Source organism: Salminus brasiliensis, chromosome 5 (assembly GCF_030463535.1).
Source record: "Salminus brasiliensis chromosome 5, fSalBra1.hap2, whole genome shotgun sequence".
NCBI classification, from domain to species: Eukaryota; Metazoa; Chordata; class Actinopteri; order Characiformes; family Bryconidae; genus Salminus; species Salminus brasiliensis.
This window is the reverse complement of record NC_132882.1, coordinates 3,912,883-3,936,701: the sequence shown is the minus strand read 5'-3', so window position 1 is coordinate 3,936,701 and position 23,819 is coordinate 3,912,883. Positions and strand designations below refer to the sequence as shown.

At 42.2% G+C, this 23,819-nt stretch overlaps 1 protein-coding gene across 3 annotated transcripts in view; it reads left to right on the top strand.

Moving 5' to 3' along the window:
* The window catches only part of arhgap29a (Rho GTPase activating protein 29a), an 87,035-nt gene extending 64,325 nt beyond the window's left edge, over positions 1–22,710 (top strand). For 2 of the 3 annotated variants that reach the window (XM_072679263.1, XM_072679265.1), the window contains 15 exons: positions 1,159–1,269; positions 2,384–2,464; positions 2,813–2,980; positions 3,961–4,098; positions 5,138–5,328; positions 6,828–6,985; positions 10,822–10,950; positions 15,253–15,351; positions 16,648–16,811; positions 16,916–17,104; positions 18,317–18,454; positions 19,266–19,498; positions 19,614–19,929; positions 20,445–20,559; positions 20,645–22,710. In XM_072679263.1, the coding sequence (XP_072535364.1) occupies positions 1,159–1,269; positions 2,384–2,464; positions 2,813–2,980; positions 3,961–4,098; positions 5,138–5,328; positions 6,828–6,985; positions 10,822–10,950; positions 15,253–15,351; positions 16,648–16,811; positions 16,916–17,104; positions 18,317–18,454; positions 19,266–19,498; positions 19,614–19,929; positions 20,445–20,559; positions 20,645–21,615 (3,201 nt within the window). In that variant the 3' untranslated portion in view covers positions 21,616–22,710. The remainder of the gene's footprint in view (positions 1–1,158; positions 1,270–2,383; positions 2,465–2,812; positions 2,981–3,960; positions 4,099–5,137; positions 5,329–6,827; positions 6,986–10,821; positions 10,951–15,252; positions 15,352–16,647; positions 16,812–16,915; positions 17,105–18,316; positions 18,455–19,265; positions 19,499–19,613; positions 19,930–20,444; positions 20,560–20,644) is intronic. The other variant, XM_072679264.1, reaches the window with a different exon arrangement.
* The last annotated feature ends 1,109 nt before the right edge of the window (positions 22,711–23,819 follow it).

Sequence of the window (23,819 nt, the reverse complement as noted above, 5' to 3'; positions counted from 1 at the left end):
ATATATCATATATACAGTCAGCGGTTCAGCTCCTCCCCCAATGACTGTATAGATCATATATATCATATATACAGTCAGCAGTTCAGCTCCTCCCCCAATGACTGTATAGATCATATATATCATATATACAGTCAGAGGTTCAGCTCCTCCCCAATGACTGTATAGATCATATATATCATATATACAGTCAGAGGTTCAGCTCCTCCCCAATGACTGTATAGATCATGTATATCATATATACAGTCAGCAGTTCAGCTCCTCCCCCAATGACTGTATAGATCATATATATACAGTCAGAGGTTCAGCTCCTCCCCCAATGACTGTATAGATCATATATATATACAGTCAGAGGTTCAGCTCCTCCCTCAATGACTGTATAGATCATATATATCATATATACAGTCAGCGGTTCAGCTCCTCCCCCAATGACTGTATAGATCATATATATCATATATACAGTCAGCAGTTCAGCTCCTCCCCCAATGACTGTATAGATCATATATATCATATATACAGTCAGCAGTTCAGCTCCTCCCCCAATGACTGTATAGATCATGTATATCATATATACAGTCAGCAGTTCAGCTCCTCCCCCAATGACTGTATAGATCATATATATACAGTCAGAGGTTCAGCTCCTCCCCCAATGACTGTATAGATCATATATATATACAGTCAGAGGTTCAGCTCCTCCCTCAATGACTGTATAGATCATATATATCATATATACAGTCAGCGGTTCAGCTCCTCCCCCAATGACTGTATAGATCATATATATCATATATACAGTCAGCAGTTCAGCTCCTCCCCCAATGACTGTATAGATCATATATATCATATATACAGTCAGAGGTTCAGCTCCTCCCTCAATGACTGTATAGATCATATATATCATATATACAGTCAGAGGTTCAGCTCCTCCCCCAATGACTGTATAGATCATATATATCATATATACAGTCAGAGGTTCAGCTCCTCCCTCAATGACTGTATAGATCATATATATCATATATACAGTCAGAGGTTCAGCTCCTCCCTCAATGACTGTATAGATCATATATATTACAGACTAACTCTTAGTAAACGGGGAAGATGACTGGAGAGAAATGCTTGTCCCAGTGTGAACTTTAACAGCCTTTATTTTTTCTCCTGAAACAGGAGCACATGCCGTTCCGAGACATTTACACAACTGCCTTTAAGAATGATATTGAGTACAGCCAAGTACTGCAGCATACCGTCTCCGCTCTCCAGGCCAACAAGTTCATGCAGGTAAGATGACCAGGTCACTTCCACACCTGAAGGTTCGAACCGTAGTTGATGTGTTTGTTCCAGTGTGTACATTCGATCAGTTTGTCCCATCGTCATCACCTACATGGGCTGTGTCTCCCTACCCTTGACACTGATTGGTTTGTAGAAGGATGTGCATCTGTTACTGCCAGCAGAACCGACTAGCTCCAATTCTAGCTCCAAGATGAATGAGCTCTTACAACTGTCCTCTTGAGCTCCTGCCGCCCATTTTTACTTCCTCTGCAGATCTTTTTCTTCTTCTATTGATTCATTAGTGATGATGGCCTGTCCCAACTTCCTGTAATTGGTCGAAAATGTCACTGCAAACCAACCCAGCCATGTTTTTTTCAATTTTCACCCCAAAATTTCACACAATGCCACCAACACTAGTGGGAGTGGACCAACACACACCCCTCCAATGCTTATGCAGTCAATCTTCTCATTTTTCAACCAACCACATACCCGGCTCCATCATACCAGCTGGTTGACGCCAGTGACGGCCAGCACCGCAGCGAAGTGATGTGGGGAGAGAGCGCCATGTATCTGTACCTGTGGAGCGAGCTAGGCCAATTGTGCTGATGGCTAGCAGCATGACTGGGATTCAAACCAGCGACCCTCTGAGTCTTAGTCCGCTGGACCACTCGTGACCCCAACCCAACCATGGTTAAGTTTGATCTGGGCCGAGACCACCTTTCACAGAGGGACCGAATTTTGCTTATCTGGATTGAGGGAGTTTCGGACCATGCCATCAGAATGTGGTGGTTTGGGAAGGAACTGCACTGTGGGGGGGTTGGAGAATTCTGAGAACTTTGGGCTGGAGGTCAGCTGGAGGCAGCTTCTGCTTGTGGTAGGAAGCCAGTCCCCCCTCTGACCAGGTTAAAGGGAGGTGACGGGGTGGTGGAGGGTTACGAAGATGGCAGATAGAGTATAGGGTATAGATAAGGACGTTAGATTGGGAGATGGGGCTTCAGGCATGTTCCTTATCCAAAATATTTGATATTTCAGAACTTTTATATTTCAGAACCTCAGTGGTGGTGTTTTGTGTATTGGTCTTCTGGAAAAAATCATTTTTTTGTGTTTGCTTTTTCTCACTTAGCCACTCCTGACACGGAAGAATGAGCTGGACAAGCTGAGGAAGGAGGTCAAGGAGCAGTGGCAGAGGGAGCAGAAGAAAATGGTGGGTGGATTTTTTTATTTATTTATTTTTTGGTTTGGTTTTGTGGTTTTAATGGTCACCTGGGTCACCCCAAGGTCAGCCAACTTTAGCAAACCACTGCAACCAGGAATTTTAGATGTTATACACTTCTGGTCAATGTGGAGTACCATGTGTCACTGTTGGGTTCCATATTCCTTAAAGACAACACACACACACACACCTGTTATTGATATGTCTATGGAGATCTGGTGGTACTCACTAAAGCCAAATCGTTTGAAATTATATTTTTGTCCATTTATTTTTGTCATTTGTGTGTATCGGTCAATGAAAGCTTCACTCAAAAGTGTGTGTGTGTGTTTGTGTGTCCAGCATGAGGCCGAGAGTGCTCTGAAGAAAGCTCGTATGCTGAAGGATCAGAGGCAGGAGGAATACGAGAGGGCTCGAAACTCCACCAGCCGTGCTGAGGAGGACCAGCTGGGAGCTGGAGGAAAACAGCTGGAGAAGAGACGCAGGCTGGAGGATGAAGCCCTGCAGAAGGTATTGATGCCACATACACGTATGTTTTACTGTGTTAGTAAAGAACAGCTGAGTAATGCTACACCTAAACCTAATCCTAATCTTAAACCCAACCTTAATCTTAACTCTAACCTAAACTCTAACCCAAATTCTAACCCTAACCTTAAACCTACTGACCTGAACCCTAACATCAACTTAATCCTAGTAACCTACACCTAATCCTAACCCTAAACTAAAGTTAAACCTAAACAAAGAAATGCTAACACTAACCCTAAACCTAACCCTAATCTTAAACCTAACCCTAATCTTAAACCTAACCCTAATCTTAAACCTGACCCTACATTTACTCATCATTCTAACCCTAATCATACACACCCTAAACCTAACCCTAATCTTAAACTTAACCCTACATTTACTCATCATTCTAACCTGACTCATACACACCCTAAACTTAGCCCTAATCTTAAACCTAATCCTATTCTTAAACCTTTCCTTTAATGTAACCTTAGACTAAACCCTAACCACACCAACCCCAAACCTAATGCTAACCCTAACCCTAATCCCCCACCCAGATCTAAACCTAACCTCAACTCTAAAATCACCAATCTGGACCTGAACCAAATCTTAAACTTAATCTCAGTCCCTTGAGATCAGTCACATCTAAAACCGTGAATTTTTGTGTGGAGCAGAGACGCGTCCTCACTCTGGCCTGTTTTTCAGATTGTCCTCTCATTGTCAGGACAGAGTCGGTCCTCGCTTAGATAGTAGTACAAGAACACACACACACACTCACACACGTCCAGTGTCTTTCACTTCCTCCTGGTCTGTTCCTCTGTTGTTAAATGCAGTCTGATCATGTATGTTTTTAGACAGAGTGGAAGTTCAAATATAGGAACTAGCATGTGGTCTGACTGGTACTGCTGCTTGTATAAGTGTGTGTGTGTGTGTGTGTGTGTGTGTGTGATGCCTGTATGTAATCACGTGTGTGTGCTGTGTTACAGGCAGAGGAAGCCAGAGAACACTATAGGCACTGTATCACAGACGTGGGAGTGAAGAGGGTCGACCTGGCAAACGCTAAGAGCGACATACTGGCCCAGATCCGCACACTCGTCTTCCAGTGTGACCTTACGCTCAAAGCGGTGAGTTACAGATCTATATACACACACACACACACACACACACACTGTACATCTATTACTTCCCTTTAAATCATACTAATCACATAAAAGAGCCAGCACTGTGTCCCCTTCTTTACTGTAGACCTGCTGACGCTGTGTGTTATCTGTAACCCCCCTGGTCCTCAGTGTGCACTACAGGGCCTTCTCCAGGACCAGGGTTGGGAGCCTCCGCTCTAGCATCCACCTTCAGTCCATGTTTATAGACAACAGCGAGTGATACAGTGTCAGAAACCACACAAACAAGGTTAACTGGTGGGAAAGCTATCGTCGCTTCTAAAAATATATAACATTTTTTTGACGGTTTTCACTTTTTGACATTTTATAAATCGGGAAGTTGTACTTTATATCGTGTCTACATTTCATAATGAAAGGACCAATAGAAATGCTCCAAAATGACTTGGAATGCAATCTTTTTACATTGACTTCTATTGAAAGCTAAGAAGGTTTTTTCCTTCTCCTGTAAAGTTCAGGATCAATATCAGAAAAGAAAAGCTGGTATCGGACTATCTCTACGATTAAAGCAACAATATGCAGTAATTCTACCTTAAACCATCAGATTCAGGATCATGCTGTTGCTCCACTGACTGTAACGGGGGGGGGGGGGGGGGGGGGTGAACGGCGTCTCCGTCATTCCCACTCCGGGCCGGAGCGCTGCTGCTGCTACTGCACTATGGAGGTTTGGTGGTGGAGCTGCAGGAGGAGAACCTCTCTCCAGAACTGCTGCTGTGTAACACTGCAGAACCCATAGAGTCATATTACTGTAAAATCCTGTAGTATTGCTCTACCGCCTCAGCCCACATGCTGCTCCACCTTCAGATCAAGCTTCTGGAGCTTATCTCAGCTTGTCCAGAAATGTGTGTGTACAGTGTATATAGCCTTGGCTCAAAGCACAAATCCCTTACAATCCCTGCCTCTAGGGGGAGCCCAGGAGTAAGAAATACCAGCTTTTGCATACTGCTGCTTTAAGTGCTAAATGTGTGTGTGTGTGTGTGTTACACAGGTGACGGTGAACTGGTTCCAGATGCAGCAGGCTCAGGTGGTGTGTGTGCCTGTGAATAATCAGACGCTGTGTGAGAGCGCCAAGCTGTACGAGCCGGGACAGCGCTACACTGAGTTTGTGAGGGGTCTGGCCTCGGACAGGAGCAGAGCTGAGTCCTTCTCTTTCGATGCAGCCGTCATTCAGAATGCAGGGTAAGCTGATACGACGGAAATGCTACATGGTAAAAAGACAAAAGTATTGGGACGCCTGCTTATTCATTGTTTCTTCTGAAATCAAAGCTATTAAAAAAGTTGATCCTGCTTATGTTGGAAGAACTGTCTCTACTCTAAGGCTTTCTGCTAGATTTGGATTTGGAGGAGCATTGCTGTGAGGATTTGATTGAATTCGACGACAGAACTGTTAGTCATGTCAGGATGCACGTCAAAGTAAAACAAATGCAAAACCTCCCAACTCATCCACCATCATTCCAGAATTTCACTGCTCCACAGCTCAATTTCTGGGGGGCTTAATACCCCTCTGGCCAATGCCTGGCATTAGGCAGCATGGTGCCAATAGACTCATGAAGTCATTAGAGGACTAGACCGGCTGTGTGTGTGCATTTGCACATCTGTGTCAGCGATGGGTGCAGCTTAAAGTAGCTGAATGCATTCATTAGAAGGGGTGTCCACAAACATTTGGACACATATGGATACATAAAGGACCCCTTCAGGTAGGCGAGGAGTCGAGGAGAGAGAGGGAACAAGGACAGAGGAAGGGACAGCTGTGTTTTTGTTAAACTGTTGGCACCCTCGCCCATTCTCTGGCAGCCCCAATCAAAGCAGCTAACCTCCAGTTAACTCACTAACCCCTCCAACGCTCAGAGAGTCAGCTGATCCGCAGAGTTTCCAGCGCTGGCCGGGGGCCCTCGGCCCGTAAACCGGGCCGTTAACATATTCACTGGAAATCCCTTTTGTGGCGGGGCCTTGTAAAGTCAGCAGTGCAATTCAGAGGCAGACACGGATACTGTGGACCAGAGAAAGGCCAACTTCCTCCTCCTCCTCCTCCCTGCACTGTTTGTGGATCAAAAAGAGCCCCCCAGGGGGATGGGTAGGTGGGTGGGCAGCAGTGTGATGTGATGCTGATATGTGGGCAGTTTTAATCTCGTCAATTCCACCCGCTGATGAAAGGTGCTGGCAAATCTGCTCCAGTAGGAGCAGTAATGCTAATTTAGCATTAGCATCCTTATGAACATTGTGGTATATTGAAGCTAGGCTAGATGATGTTTCCACACATGCTTAGTTCAACTTGGACTTTGGGTTGGTGCTACCTCCCTGAAAATGAGATTTGGCGGGGTGGGATGTCTGTGTTTAAGCCCCTCCCTCTAAAAAACCTGCTATAGAAGATCCACAGTCCACAGACTGACCTCTGTAGGTGTCCAGAACGTCTCCAGTGTGGGTGTATGTGAGGGCGAGGACCTTCTTGTAAGACCTTGCCTTGCTTTGGGAGGCAAGTTCTCGAGAACCCCGCCCCTAAGTGAAGACTAGGTGGCAACACCCACCGCCAACCTCTCGACCTCTAGCTGTTTCGGCTGTTCCTGATTACATCACCAGAAAGGGGTCCGAAACATTCCCCTGACGAAGAGTTCGAGGAGACCGCCTTTCCCTCCGGGTTCAGATTATCAGAGGCCTTGTCTTGTGGCTCTTTCCTGCAGATCCCCTCTCACTAAGAGGTCCGCCAGCACCAGCCTCTCGTCGCAGGTGTCCGTGGCGTCTGGAGACTTTCTGAGCTCAGACGAGGTGGAGGGTCCGGTGAGCTCCCGCACTGGGAAGATAGCCGAGCGACGCTCCCACAGCAGCACGGACATTCAAGGTACGACCTGCACGCTGAGCCAACACTGTAAGAGAGGATGTTCTTAGGAAGACCAGCTGATGTAAATGAGCTGTGTCCTGATTGGTTGTCCTATTCTGTGCCTCTTTCCAATTGCAATCTGAGCTGAAATATCTGTTACTTCAGCATAAATGGGCGGGGCTAATCTGCTGGAAACATGAGCTTTCTGGTTTCTGGACTTTTAACTGTTTAGACACTACCTCACCCGCCTGTCGGATAAAAGCTACATACTGTTCATTACATACTAATTACTCTACTAATTATTTAGTACTATTTATTTAATACCTACTAATTTAGTACACATTGCTTATCCAGTTTGTACTTATATTTTAATACGTACTACTTATTCAGTACCTACTAATTTAGTAGGCGTTACTTATTCAGTAACTACTCGTTATTTAAGAAGTGCTACTTCATCAGTACCTACTAATTTAGTACACGTTACTTATTCAGTACTTACTACTACTACTTGTTGAATACCTACTAATTTAGTACATGCTACTTAATCAGCACCTACTTATTTAGTACACGCTACTTATTTAATTTAGTACACGCTACTTATTCAGTACTTACTAATTTAGTACACGCTACTTGTTGAATACCTACTAATTTAATACACACTACTTATTCAGCACTTACTAATTTAGTACACTCTACTTGTTGAATACCTACTAAATTAGTACACGCTACTTATTCAGTACCTACTAATTTAGTATGCGCTACTTATTCAGTAACTACTCGTTATCTAAGAAGCGCTACTTAATCAGTACCTACTAACTCTGTACAGACTACTTATTCAGTACTTACTAATTTAGTACACACTACTTATTCAGTACTTACTAATTTAGTATACGCTACTTGTTGAATACCTACTAATTTAGTACATGCTACTTAATCAGCACCTACTAATTTAGTACACGCTACTTATTTAATTTAGTACACACTACTTATTCAGTACCTACTAATTTAGTATACGCTACTTGTTGAATACCTACTAATTTAGTACATGCTACTTAATCAGCACCTACTAATTTAGTACACGCTACTTATTTAATTTAGTACACGCTACTTATTCAGTACTTACTAATTTAGTATATGCTACTTGTTGAATACCTACTAATTTAGTACATGCTACTTAATCAGCACCTACTAATTTAGTACACGCTACTTATTTAATTTAGTACACGCTACTTATTCAGTACTTACTAATTTAGTACACGCTACTTGTTGAATACCTACTAATTTAATACACACTACTTATTCAGCACTTACTAATTTAGTACACTCTACTTGTTAAATACCTACTAAATTAGTACACGCTACTTATTCAGTACCTACTAATTTAGTATGCGCTACTTATTCAGTAACTACTCGTTATTTAAGACGCGCTACTTAATCAGTACCTACTAACTCTGTACAGACTACTTATTCAGTACTTACTAATTAAGTACACACTACTTATTCAGTACCTACTAATTTAGAATGCGCTACTTGTTGAATACCTACTAATTTAATACACACTACTTATTCAGCACTTACTAATTTAGTACACTCTACTTGTTGAATACCTACTAATTTAGTACACACTACTTATTCAGTACCTACTAATTTAGAATGCGCTACTTGTTGAATACCTACTAATTTAGTACACACTACTTATTTAGTACCTACTAATTTAGTATGCGCTGCTTATTCAGTAACTACTCGTTATTTAAGAAGCGCTACTTAATCAGTACACACTACTTAATCAGTACACACTACTTATTCAGTACACACTACTTATTCAGCACTCACTAATTCAGTACACACTACTTTTCAGTAACTACTTGTTATTTAATAAGTGATACTTATTCAGTACCTACTAATTTAGTACATGCCACTTATTCAGTACACACTACTTATTCAGTACGTACTAATTCAGTACACACTACTTTTCAGTAACTACTTGTTATTTAATAAGTGATACTTATTCAGTACCTACTAATTTAGTACATGCCACTTATTCAGTACGTACTAATTCAGTACACACTACTTATTCAGTACGTACTAATTCAGTACACACTACTTTTCAGTAACTACTCGTTATTTAATAAGTACTACGTTATTCAGTACTCACTAATTTAGTACACGCTGCACATTAACAGGTTGATGCAGGCGTATTAATAAGGACGCAATAAGCATTCAGCATGTAAGAGAGGTGCAAGCCTGGCTGGGCTCCTACAGCATCACACCCCACAAAGTGGACCCAGCTGAGAGGAAATTGGTTTAACAGCTCAGAAGAAACCAGCTTTCGTCCTCTCAGGTTCTCCCGGTGGAATATACATAGGTTCTCCTCACCTCTCAAATGTAATGTAATTAAAAGCCGTATTAAGGGGCCACATGATCACACATCGCTGATCATCCCCAGCCTCAAAAAGCCAAGCAACAAGATCAGTGCAGATTGCATGACAAAAGCAGGGCTTGGCTCACTTCCTGTGGAATGCTGTAAGTGAATCAGGCCCTCGGTGCAGCCCTCGATCTGCTGACCCCGAGCCGTCCCTCCACTAATGACTTCAGATCCTATCTGCTGCCCTGTTCCTGATAAACGTGTTTAGGGTAGAGATGAAACGGCTCCGTTAGCGCCTTCAGGACGGACATTGGAGGCCGTGAGAGAGTGTGAACTGGATGTAGATAGGGGAAGGGTGGAGAAGGGCTTTAGGGGTGTGGCCTTCTGCTTCTGGTGATGTGGGCAGCTTGAAGAATGTCCCAGTTGGCTCTTCTCTGATATTGGCATTGTGTGTATTTACTGTATGGACTGTAAAATGCATTATCTATGTGTGCACCCGTCAACCCACCCATCCATCCACCCACCTATGCACCCACCCATCCATCCACCCACCCATTCGTCCAGCCACACACCCATCCATACATCCATTCATCCACCCAACCATCCATCCATCCATCCATCCACCCACCCATTCATCCATCCATCCACCCATACATCCATCTATCCACCTATCCGTACATCCACACACCCATCCATCCATCCACCGATCTATCCGTCCATCTATCCATCCATCCATCCATCCATCCATCCATCCATCCACCGATCCATCTATCCACCCACCCATCTATCCACCCTACCATCCATCCACTCATCCGTCCATCCACCCATCCATGCATGCATCCATCCACCCACTCATCCACCTGTCCAGCTATACATCTATTCATCCAGCCATCAGTCCACCCGTCCATCCAAACACACATCCATGCATCCATCCATCCACCCACCCATTCATCCATCCACCCACCCATTCATCCATCCATCCACCCATACATCCATCTATCCACCTATCCGTCCATCCGCACACCCATCCATCCATCCACCGATCTATCCGTCCATCTATCCACCCACCCACCCATCCATCCATCCACCCACCCATTCATCCATCCATCCACCCATACATCCATCCACCGATCTATCCGTCCATCTATCCACCCACCCACCCGACCATTCATCCATCCATCCATCCATCCATCCATTCATCCATCCATCCATTCACCCATCCATCTATCCACCCATCCGTCCATCCACCGATCTATCCGTCTATCTATCCACCAACCCACCCGTCCATCCACCCATACGTCCATCTATCTATTTACTCATCCATCCATCCACCCACCCCCTCATTCGTCTGTCCACCCATTTATTTATCTATCTAAGTAGCTTCATTAATTACTTTCACTTCATTTAACTTAACTGTACTAAACTGATTTTTTAAATCTGTGTGTGCGTGTGTGTGTGTGTGTGTGTGTGTGTGTGTGTGTGTGTGTTTCAGCTCTGCGGATCCAGGCTTCATTTAAACCTTGGTCTGCGGGTAGTCAGGGTGGGGGGATGTGCAGTGACTCTGAGAGCGCAGGGGGCAGCAGTGAGTCTCGTTCTATGGACTCGCCTACTGCCAGCCCAGGTACAGCACACAACACACACACACACACACACGCATACATACACACACGCATACATACACATACACACAAAGGAAGTCTCACCTTGTGGACCCAGATAACATACAATACACAAAATTCCGACCTAAACCGTCATGGATGAGTCTGTTTATATCTTCATTATTAAATTCAAATAATAATTAATAAGTAAAAATAATTGTAATAATAATAATAATAATAATAAAGTAATAATAATTTCCCCTGTAAGATTAGAACATGGCATATACAGAATCCAGACAGCCCATCTAAATGAGTAATGAATCCAGCTCATTTAAAGTGCAATAAATAAATAAATTATTATTATTATTATTAATATTATTATTAATATTATTATTTTATTTTTTATGTACAATTACTCTTCAAGGAATGAAAACAGGTTTAAAAAACTTAAAAACCTACTATAGATAAAACATTTCAATATTTCCATCTTATAATGAAAGTATATGTAAAAAGTCTTGTTTATAAGTTTTGATAGATAAATAAATGAATAAATAAATAAATATGAAAGCTAACATGAGGTGGAACCTTTTTAGACTATTTTGTATCAAGCTAAGGATTATTTTCATTATAGATCAATCTGCTGATTATTTTCTTCATTGATAGGTTGACTGTTTAAATTACAAAATGCTAAAATTGCAGGAAATTGGTGGGATTCTTTGTTCTGTTGCCTTTGATAAAATACCATATTAAGCAAACAAACACAGTGTGATGACCATCAGTCTTCATACCACTGGTATACCACTGCAGCCCTGTTACGTACACATGTAGGTATGTATGTACGGATAGATATACTGTTTTTTTTTTTTTTTTAGCACTCGCTCGTCTCTCACATGCTCGCTCTGTCACTAACACACCTATGCTCGAACACACGTACACACACAGCTGTACTTCCACACCTCTAACACCCCTCTAATCAGCTGAGGAAAGCTTGTCGGGGCTGTTGACAGCCTAGTGACAGTAATCACTCGAACACAACTCATACCTTCCCGTAAAGCCCTCTGGCAGCCTCAGTGCGGTCTGTAGGAATGCTCGGAATGTGCAAATAAAATTCTGAGAAAGAAAAAATGTCTCTTTCTAAGAATTTTACTTCTGTTTAAGCTGCAGTTTCCTCCTGGTCCTCTAATTTCCTCTTATTAGTCCCATACACGCTCATACACACACACACACACAGAATGTCTAGTCCCTGTAGAGAAGTACTGCCAATAGAATAGGACTCTCAGCATCATGAACCTATTGGCTCCATGCTGCCTAATAATCCCAGGCGTGGGCTAGAGGGGTATAAAGCCCCCCAGCATTGAGGAGCTGTGGATCAGTGGAAGAGCTGTGTTCTCTGGAATGATGGATGGTGGTGGAGCCCCATTTAGAGTTGGGATAATGAGTTGGGATGGTGATCATCATTCAACATCCTGACCTCACTAACACTCTTGTTGCTGAATGCAATCAAATCCTCACAGCAATTCTCCTCCAAAACTTTCTTCCCTGGACAGTTGAGATAGCTACTTCCACAAAAGCAAGATAAACTTTTTTTCCTCTATTTTTAATCCCATTGATTTCAAGAAACAGTGAATGAACAGGTGTCCCAATACTTTTGTCATTTCATTATATATATACAGAGATAACTAGATATAAATAATATCAAATAATAACATTAAATAATGTACTAAATGTAAGTAAAACAACTGACCAGCATGGCCAGATTAGCCCAAGATCAGACCCCAAGACAATCCCGAAGCAGGTAGATATCAGCACATCAGAAACCAGAGTCCTGATGGGAGGTGAGCAAGGAGACAGTCCACCAGAGGACACCAGGACAAAAGTTCAGGGCTTCTGGAACACTGTGCTTCGGACAGATGGACAGTAGAGACAGTTACTCCAACAAAAGCAAAATAAACTTTTTTTTCCCTCCATTTTTAATCCCATTGATTTCAGAAGAAACAGTGAATGAACAGGTGTCCCAATACTTTTGTCATTTTATTATATATATATACAGAGATAATTAGATAGAAATAATATAAAATAATAACATTAAATAATATATGTATGTATGTACGTATGTATGTAGTAAGTAAAACTACTGACCAGCATGGCCAGTTCAGCCCAAGGTCAGACCCCAAGACAATCCCGAAGCAGGTAGATCTCAGCACATCAGAAACCAGAGTCCTGATGGGAGGTGAGCAAGGAGACAGTCCACCAGGGGACACCAGGACAAAGGGGCAGGGCTACTGGAACGCTGTGCTTCGGACAGATGGACCTGCAGAGGGAGGCTTCATCTGAGTTTAGGAAATCAGCCCTATTGTTTGTGAAACTCGTATTAAATCTCAGTGAGATTTGAAGTCGGGCCGTTTTACACCCTTTGGTGCTGATGATTAGGCGCTAAGTGCTCAGCCGTTAATATTCCCATTTCACTTTGAAGTGAGCAGAAATATTTTAATCCTTTAAGATGTCAGATTTGCCGTTTCACACTGATCAAATCGACCAGCTGTGACGGCCAGCATCCACAACACTCCCCTCTCTCAAAGTGTCGGTTCAGCCTGGAATCACATTTACATGATATCCCCCTTATCCAAAAAGCAGCCGATCAGCCGGGGCATGTTCAGAGTCTGAAGTCTGGCTGCAAGGCTAACCCTGTGGCTAACCCTGTGGCTAACCCTGTGGCTAACTATGTGGCTAACCCTGTGGCTAACCCTGTGGCTAACTATGTGGCTAACCCTGTGGCTAACTATGTGGCTAACCCTGTGGCTAACTATGTGGCTAACCCTGTGGCTAACTATGTGGCTAACCCTGTGGCTAACCATGTGGCTAACTATGTGGCTAACCATGTGGCTAACTATGTGGCTAACCCTGTGGCTAACCATGTGGCTAACTATGTGGCTAACCATGTGGCTAACTATGTGGCTAACCATGTGGCTAACTATATGGCTAACCATGTGGCTAACCATGTGGCTAACTATGTGGCTAACCATGTGGCTAGCTAGTAATACAAACTTGCACCCCACCAGTAGCATGATGCTAACTGCATACCCAACCCATACCCAACCATATGGCTAACCATGTGGCTAACAAAGTGGTTAACCATGTGGCTAACTATGTGGCTAACCATGTGGCTAACTATGTGGCTAACCATGTGGCTAACAAAGTGGTTAACCATGTGGCTAACTATGTGGCTAACCATGTGGCTAACTATGTGGCTAACCATGTGGCTAACCATATGGCTAACTATGTAGCTAACCATGTGGCTAACTATGTGGCTAACCATGTGGCTAACTATGTGGCTAACCATGTGAATAACTATGTGGCTAACCATGTGGCTAACCATGTGGCTAGCTAGTAATAAAACTTGCACCCCACCAATTAGCATGATGCTAACTGCATACCCAACCTATGGTTGCTGATAGACTAAATTTAGGATAAGATCTGGAAATCAAATTTGCTGTGTGTAATAATACCACCCCACCGATTAGCATGATGCTAACTGCATGTCTAAATCATCACACACGCTACAGTCTCTTATAGACGTGGTTATGTGGTTTCTGAGACTGTACCCCAAACTGTTATCTGTTAACATGGTCTAAAGTCAGTTTGCGCAATGCTAATTGGTGTACATAAGCTTTTCATTACTGAGTTAGCTGCATTAGCCTCATAGCTCCAGTAGTAAGGACATAGGGTTTAGCTGACAGACTACATTTGGGTTAAATATCGGGTATTCTGGCTAAACTATTGCTCTACAGGAGCGCTGTGTATAATAACACCACCCCACCAATTAGCATGATGCTAACCACAGGGCTAAATTATCACACATTCTTTTCAAACCCTCTAATAGACGGGATTATGTGGTTTCTGGTACTGTACCCTGAAGTGTTATCTGTTAACATGGTCTAAAGTCAGTTTGCGCAATGCTAATTGGTGTACATAAGCTTTTCATTACTGAGTTAGCTGCATTAGCTTCGTAGCTCCAGTACAAAACTAAAGAGCCATGGTTTAGCTGTTTGGGGTAAAGATGCGCTCATTAGACGCAGTGTTAGGAGAATCATGGCAGAGACTGATTAGCGATCAGAAGTGTGAACGGCTCTCGGGTGGGACCCCGTGCAGGTCATGATCCCTGACATGCGCCCCCCGCTGAGGAAGCACTTTAAAGGCAGGGGTCTTCACCTCTCAGCTCAGAACACACTTGTATGTAGACAGAACACATTAGCTTTGGCTCAGAGCAGACTGGTGCTGTGTGGCAGTGATGAGGCTCATAGCAGGAATTTTGTGCCCTTATCTAGGGGACTTCAAGAGGAGGCTTCCACGGACCCCGTCCACGGGGACCATGTCCTCGGCAGATGACCTGGACGAGAGAGAGCCCCCTTCGCCTTCTGATAATGGTGAGATTTTATAAATGCTAAAAGTAAAAAACACCAGTTTCATTATATATATATATATATATATATATATATATATATATATATATATATATATATACTACATAGAAACCAGTGTATTTTTACTTGTAATATATGTATATAATTATATATTTGTAATATGTAATGTAATTATATTATAATTATATATATATATAATATATATAATATATATATAATTATATATATATATATACTACATAGAAACCAGTGTATTTTTACTTGTAATATATGTATATAATTATATATTTGTAATATGTAATGTAATTATATTAGCTTATTATTTATACTTATACTTATAACTTTGTTTACACTTTTTTTTATTTTTTATTTATAATTTCTACTTTCTGGTCAATGATATATCATAATAAAACGAAAATTAAATTAAATTAAATTAATTAAAATTATTAATATTTTATTTTTTTATTTTTTTTATTTTTAAATGTATTTCAATTAAATTTAATTTGATGTATTTGATTTATTAAAATATCAATTGTTTATTTCCATTTGCCTTTCTTTTCAATCTCTCAGTTCCACTTTATATTGTGCCTCTAACAACTGTTTAATTACACGTTACCTATCTATGTAATGAGAATGTAATTACAGTGTAATTACGTATCTATTCACAATGTATACAGCTGGATTACAGTAGTACAGCTAGTGTAATAACATGAGTATAAAGGTGAATAGACACAGGGATCTAATTAGCTGTCACAGGAAAGGCAGCAGCAAGTCATATAACTGTAATTAAGCTTATTACACATGTAATAAGCACATTAAAGAGAGGATACACACTTAATAACACATGTAATTGCACTAACTAACACTGTTACACAGTTCTGTAATCCACCAGCAGTAACACGTCTGTTGCCTGGCGATTATTACGGTGTAATTACACAGTTATTATAAAGACATAAAAGACATAAGCAGGAGCAATTGCTTGTGCTCTTAGCTGCCGTTGAATCTGACAGCTGTTCCTTATACAGTATCAGGATCTCAGGATGAGCGGACCAATAGAAATGCTCCAAAATGATTGCAACGTTAGGAACATGGAGATACAAGTTTTTTTTTTGAATGACAGCGACGTTATTATCTGAAGTGCTGAAGTGGAGAGGGTCCGTAAGGCTGTTGTGTCACAGAATGTGTAGAATCCTAAGCATGTGGGCCGGCCGCTAGGACCAGGCTGCATGTCTGGTGTGTGGAGGACGGGCTGTAGCGCTGATCATTCCTTTAAGTCCTGTGTTGGCCTGTGTTCCTCAGGGCTGAGCGAGATGGTGTCGGAGACGGCCAGCTCCCCCGGACCGTTCAGGAACACGCAGATGTCGAAGGCGGCGCAGACGCACAAGCTGAGGAAGCTGCGGGCGCCGTCGAAGTGCAGGGAGTGTGACAGTCTGGTGGTGTTTCATGGTGCAGAGTGCGAGGAGGTAAGCGCTTCCAGCTGCATACGTGAGGACGGTCCTGCTTTACGTCTTTTGGCTTGGTTTTTGTCGGCGAATGAGGCCTGAAACGGTCTGTCTGTCTCCCTCAGTGTTCTCTGGCCTGCCATAAGAAGTGTCTGGAGACGCTGGCCATCCAGTGTGGTCATAAGAAGCTGCAGGGTAAGCTGCATCTGTTCGCCGTGGACTTCGCTCAGGCAGCCAGGAACAGTCCGGATGGAATTCCCTTCATCATCAAGAAGTGCACCTCCGAGATCGAGAACAGGGCGCTCAACATTAAGGTAATATACTGTTCTACACCTGCTCACCTGTACGGAGCGCACTGTAACCATGGAGATCTACCTGCTTAGAGGTGTGCGGTGATACGGTGGGACTGTGTGTTATTGTGATAGTAAAGGCTTATGGATGCAGTTTCTGAGGAAATCACAGCTCTCAGCATCTCTAGGATTTTTAGGTTTTTATTCCAGGCAGTTGCTAGGCTGTTGCTATGCCTATGTTTTTGCTAGGGTGTTGCTGAATAGTTGCTACGATGTTGCCATATGGTTGTTAGATGGTTGCTATTTTGCTGCACTGTAGTTGATGTGATGTTGCTAGGTGGTTACCCTATGATACCCCAGGCTGTTGGTGTTGCTGTTGAGTTGTTTAGTAGTTTAGTTGCTGTGGTGTTGCTATGGGGTTTCTAGATGGATTCTATAGTGTTGCTAGGTGGTTGCTATGGAATCCCAGGTAATGTCTATAGTATTGTTAAGTATTAGCTAGGTGGTCAGTACTGATTTGTGTAGTGCATGGCTGTGGTGGTTGATGTGGTGTTGCTAAATAGTTGCTACGTGGTTGCTAAGTGGTTTCTAGATGGTTGCTAAGTGGTTTCTATTCTATAGTGTTGCGAGGTGGTTGATATGGTGTTGCGAGGTGGTTTCTAGATGGATTCTATAGTGTTGCCGGGTGGTTGCTATGGAATCCCAGGTAATGTCTATAGTGTTGTTAGGTATTATCTCGGTAGTCAGTACTGATTTGTATAGTGAATGGCTGTGGTGGTTGATATGGTGTAGCTGTGGAGTTGTTTAGTAGTGGCTGTGGTGTTGCTAAATGGTTGCTGTGGTTTCTATTCTATAGTGTTGCTAGGTGGTTGATATGGTGTTGCTGGTTAGTAGTTTAGTAGCTGTGGTGTTGCTATGTGGTTGCTCAGTGGTTTTTAGATGGACTCTATAGTGTTGCTAGGTGGTTACTATGATATCCCAGGCTGTTGCTATTGGAATCCCAGGTAATGTCTGCAGTGTTGTTAAGTATTAGCTAGGTGGTTAGAACTGATTTGTATAGTGCATGGCTGTGGTGGTTGATATGGTGTAGCTGTTGAGTTGTTTAGTAGCTGTGGTGTTGCTATGTGGTTGCTCAGTAGTTTCTAGATGGATTCTGTAGTGTAACTGTAGAACCTGCATATTAACTAATAGCTGATTTTCACCGTCACTCACCTTCAGTTCTGGTTGGGTTTGCAGGGAATCTACAGGGTAAACGGGGCCAAATCCAGAGTGGAGAAGCTGTGCCAAGCCTTCGAGAACGGCAAAGACTTAGTGGAGCTCTCCGACCTCTACCCTCATGACATCAGCAACGTCCTGAAACTCTACCTGCGCCAGGTACGCCTCCGTACATAACATGGGTTATATGATATATAACTCACTTTATTATTTATCTTTATGGTTGATTAATGACTTTGGTGGCCAAGTTTAATTACTTTGTTAATTCAATTTAACTAAACTTAACTTTTAATTTAATTTAATTTAATTTAATTTAATTTAATTTAACTTTTAATTTAACTTAACTTTGAATTGAGTTTAATTTAACTTAACTGAACGTAACTTAACTTTTAATTTAATTTAATTTAATTTAATTTAGCTTTTAATTTAACTTAGCTTAACTTAATTTAATTATAAAAAAAAGCTTCATTTACTGGAGAAGGATAAAAACCTTAGCTTTCAATACAGCAGAACTGGCAGATTGACATTATGTCAAAGTGAAAAACATAAAAAATGGAGAGACAAGGTTTTGAAAAAGAAATAGTAACTTAACTTTTAACTTAACATTTAATTTAATTTAATTTAATTTCACTTTTAATTTAATTTAATTTAATTTAACATAAAACATAAAAAAAAACAAAAAAACATAAAAAAAAACAAAAAAACATAAAAAATGGATTAAAATGGAGTAAAAATAGTAACTTAACTTTTAATTTAATTTAATCTAATTTAACTTAACTTAACTTAACTTAACTAATTTAATTATAAAAAAGCTTTATTTACAGGAGAAGGAAAAAACCTTAGCTTTCAATACAGCAGAACTGGCAGACTGCCATTATGTCAAAGTGAAAAACGTCAAAAATGGAGATACAAGGTTTTAAAAAAGAAATAGTAATGAAGGTAAACTCATCAGCTGCTCGTCTCCCCACAGCTTCCAGAACCACTCATCCTCTTCCGTTACTATAACGACTTCATCGGCCTCGCCAAAGAGTGTCAGAGCATCATAGTTGATGAGGCGGAGACGTCCGGGGGCAGCCCGGCCTCCGACGCGCCGCAGGTCAGTGTGGAGCTCAACCGGGTCCTCTTCAAGATCAAAGACTTGCTGCGGCAGCTTCCGCTCACGCACTACAAAACCCTGCAGCTGCTCATTCGCCATCTACACAGGTAAAGAATGGCTCGGTCCTCAGCTGACCGAGACCAGACCGCAGTGAAAAGACGCTGTCCCACATTTCTCTGCTGAAATCGAACCTTTATGCTCTTTTTTTTTCTTTAATTCCAGAGTGACGGAGAAGGCCGAGGAGAACAAGATGACCGCCAGCAACCTCGGCATCATCTTCGGCCCCACGCTGATCAAACCGCGGCAGGCTGACGCCGACGTCTCGCTCTCCTCGCTGGTGGACTACCCCTACCAGGCTCTGATCGTGGAGCTGCTCATCAGACATTACGAGATGATCTTCGACACCCCTCTCAGCCCCCTTCCGGCCGCCTGCATCGTAGGGGAGAGCTCCCCCCGGCCCATAAAGTCTCGCTTCACCCCTCGGGAGAAAGAGCAGCGGCTGAGCCGCCACTCCAGGTCCCTGGTGGACATAAAAGAGGTCAGTTGCTTTTGACTCCTGGTTATCTCTAAAACGCAACTTTACAGGAGAAGGAAAAAACCTTCTTCGCTTTCAATGGAAGTCAATGTAAAATTAAAAATGTCTAAGCCATTTCGGAGCATTTCTATTGGTCTGTTCATTATAAGATTTTAACACAATGTGAAGAACAACCGTCAGCTTCACATAATGTCGAAAAGTGAAAAACGACAAAATGGAGATGCAAGCTTTTTGCATGACGTCAAGGAAATTGAGGGGCAAATAACGGTAGATTACAATCTCAGTGTTCTCCCTCCATGGCTAAACGCATCAGGTCCGGTTGACCCACCAATATCATCTTAGAAAAGAGAGAGAGAGAGTGTATTCAGTGTGAATGTCTCTCGACCCTTAAAAAATCAATTATCTTAGCGGTAAGATGCTCCTCGGGTTCTAGAAAGATGAACCCGGGTTCTAGAAAGACTGCATCGTGCTCTTCACCACTGTTGTTGACTGTGTCTGGTCCTCTGTTGTCCTTGCAGCAGCACCAGAGTGCTAAGACGTATAAGCGCCACTCTTCCGTGATCCCCTCCACCCACCTGCTGGAGGAGGTGAAGGAGGTGAAAGGAAGGTCTGATGAGAAGGACTTTGCTGCTGGTCAGTATCAACAGTAGACATTAAAGGAGTGGCAGGACAGCTTTTCTTTCCATCAGCTGAGCTAATCCGTGTCATTTTCCCTTAGTCGTAGACGCCGACTCGGAAAACGTGAACGGGACGCTGTCCTCGAGCCTCACGGAGGTGCCGATCTCTCCAGGACTGAGCAGACGGAACCACGTCAGCAGGGTGCAGCTCCGCCCGCCACGTCCCAAACTCAGCTCCCGACCCGTCAGCATGCCGGCCGAGCGCCTCCTGAACCGGGTGGACGAACGCAATGCCCGGAACTCCGCTGACCAGTCAGAGATGAGAGAGCGCGACCCTGCCATCGAGGAGGTGTCCGAGGAGGAGAAGCCCAAGCCCAGGCCCAGGAACCACTACAGGAACACCTACATCGACACACACACGCTTCGCCGGACTTGGGATAAGCAGTACAAACATTACGACATCACTCCTCGGACTGCCATGATCGTGGCTAAGCTGCCGGCCGACGCCGAGGCCAGCGAGAGCGTGTCTCTCTCTACGTCCGCACCGTCTCCCGACTCCTACTTCCTGGAGCACAAAACCTCCAGCTCCGTTTACGCCAACGCCAACAAGGCCTACGCCTTATCCGTGCGGCCGGCCCAGAGCGTCCGGCCCGAGGGCACGGAGGGCAGCCCAGTTCCCACTGCTTTTAGACCACCACGGACCCTGAGGCCTCCACCTGGGACCTTCTACAAACCTCCAGGGAGCCAGGCCAAAACATTAGCACTAGTGGAGGCCGGGACAAAAGCACGAAGCATCAGCGTGGAGGAGGATGAGGATGAGGAGGATGAAGATGAAGAGGAGGACGAAGAGGAGGAGGACGAAGAGGAGGAGGAGTTTGGCTTGGAGGTATCAGTGGATGAACCTGAACCTGAACCTGAACCTGAGGCCCAGCAGGGCAGCCCCCTCTCTCCTCCTCATTCGCCCAGCTCCAGTCCAGAGGAGCTCAACCCAAACCAGGCCAAGCCAGTGTACCAGAGGTTCAGGGCCCGGCGCATGCAGGACTTTGAGAACAGGGAGGCTCACTTTGTATAATCGGACACCAGAGCCAAGCACCTGTGCCTCATGTAAAGGACGGGGTGAGCATGTGTAAAAATATGGAGAGCTTCCATTACTGTGAACTGTTTTCTATACAGAATTATATAGGCTTTATATATATATATATTAATATATTCTATTATTCATTTGGAGATGGCAGCTTGTGATGCTCAAACAAGCCCATGGACCAGTATTAATACAGGATGCACTTAGCCTTGTCACGTTGTCTCGTTGTCTTAGAGAGCAAAAGTAAAGGACCTGTGCTGTAGGCCTCACTGGCATCTGAACAAACTGAACTGTGGTCAGGAGACGACGTCCACCACTGGTTTACCACCAGAACCCTCCTAATGGTGTATAATTCGCATTGTACTACACTTTGAATATATGCATATAGTATAAATATCTCTTATCTTATCACACCAAAAAAACAAGCCGGTCATGTTCCCCCGCTTCCCCACAGCAGATCATGCTTCCAGAGGACGGTTCCTCAGTCTCAGCATTTCAGTTCACTCAGTGGGATGTGACGCAGTATTTCACTCAAGGACTGGGTTTTAGTACCTGCCAAAGTTTAAAGGGTGTTCCCGTCGTTTCACAGGGTTTGATTTTTATTACCTGTATTATCCGAACACACACACACACTCTCTCACACACACACTCTCACACACACACACACACTGCACATGTGCTGGTTTTATGTTTCTAGCATCTTCCTGCTCCATTTGGGGCTCCGAACTATCCATATTCCGACCTCTCAGACTGGACTTCTCAGAACTTCTCAAATCAGATTTTTCCCAAAGGATTTTATTTGTATTATTTTTTATACTGAACTGTTACGTCACGAACAAGCACCGAGATGCTCAGTGGCGCAGAACGAGACACTCAGCCAAAATAAGTGCTTGTTTTAATGAGACTTTAATGTGCATCAGTCTGTGCTTTTCTCTTCTTTTTTAAGACACCCACCAACCACGAGTCTTACAAGTCTTTCAAGTCACATTTTCGAGATGTTTTCTATTGTATTCAGTGTACGAAACAGCTAGCCTGCAGTGTGGGAATACACTTTTGTAACTTATTAAAAAAAAGTGGACAACATGAGAGTGTTATTCATTTCTTCTTGTTAGAAATGCTCAGAAAAACAGAACTGCAGGCTAGCGCCTTCTAGTCTGCAGATATCTTCTATATCTGATACAGGAATATCCCGTATTTATGAAAAAGCAGCTTCACAGGAGTAGAAAAAACCTTCTTTGCTTTTAGTGGACATTAATGTAAAAAAAAAAAATATATATATATATATATATATATATATATATATATATATATATATATATATATATATATATTATTTCTGTTGTTTGCAAAGCACTGAAAATGTGCTAATTAAAACATTATATTCTTAATGATAAATTCTGTCAGTTAATAGAAATTGTGTCTAATATCTGCAGAAAAAATGTATGTTTGATTCCTGTAGATGATTTATTCACGTATTCACTAATTAAACTAATTTAAATAGGAAAATCAACAATATTATATTATCATATCATTCTTATATTATTATTTATTATTATAATTAAAATTATGATGTAATAATTATAATTAAAGTACTACATAAGTAGTAGTAGTAGCAGTAACATTATTATTAGTAGTAGTGTAATTTGTATTATTATTATTGCTTTTGTTTGCAAAGCACTGAAAATGTGCAAACTTTATGGCAAATTAAAAAAAAACATGTTCTTAACGATAAATTCAGTAAATTAATTGAAATTGTGTCATATTTATGTTTGAGTCCTGTAGATGACTTATTCACTTATTCTAATTCTAATTAAAATTCTAATTTAAATAGGAAAATCAACATTATTATATGATCATATCATTATCATTCTTTTATTATGATTGTTTTATTCTAATTACAATTATTACATAATAATTATAATTAAAATACGGTATAAGTAGTAGTAGTAAAAGTATTATTATTATTATTATTAATAATAATAATAATAATAATAATAATAATAATGTTGTCAGGTGATTTTGGAGCATTTCTATTGGGCCATTCATACAATGTAAACAAAAACACCCGCCAGGCTCAGATTATATCAACAAGTAAAAAATGGCAAAAACCTGTTTATTATTTGACATTTCTAAATTATTTATTCACTCTGCATTAAGCCTAATTAATAACCTTAACCCTTTCAGTACAGAACTTG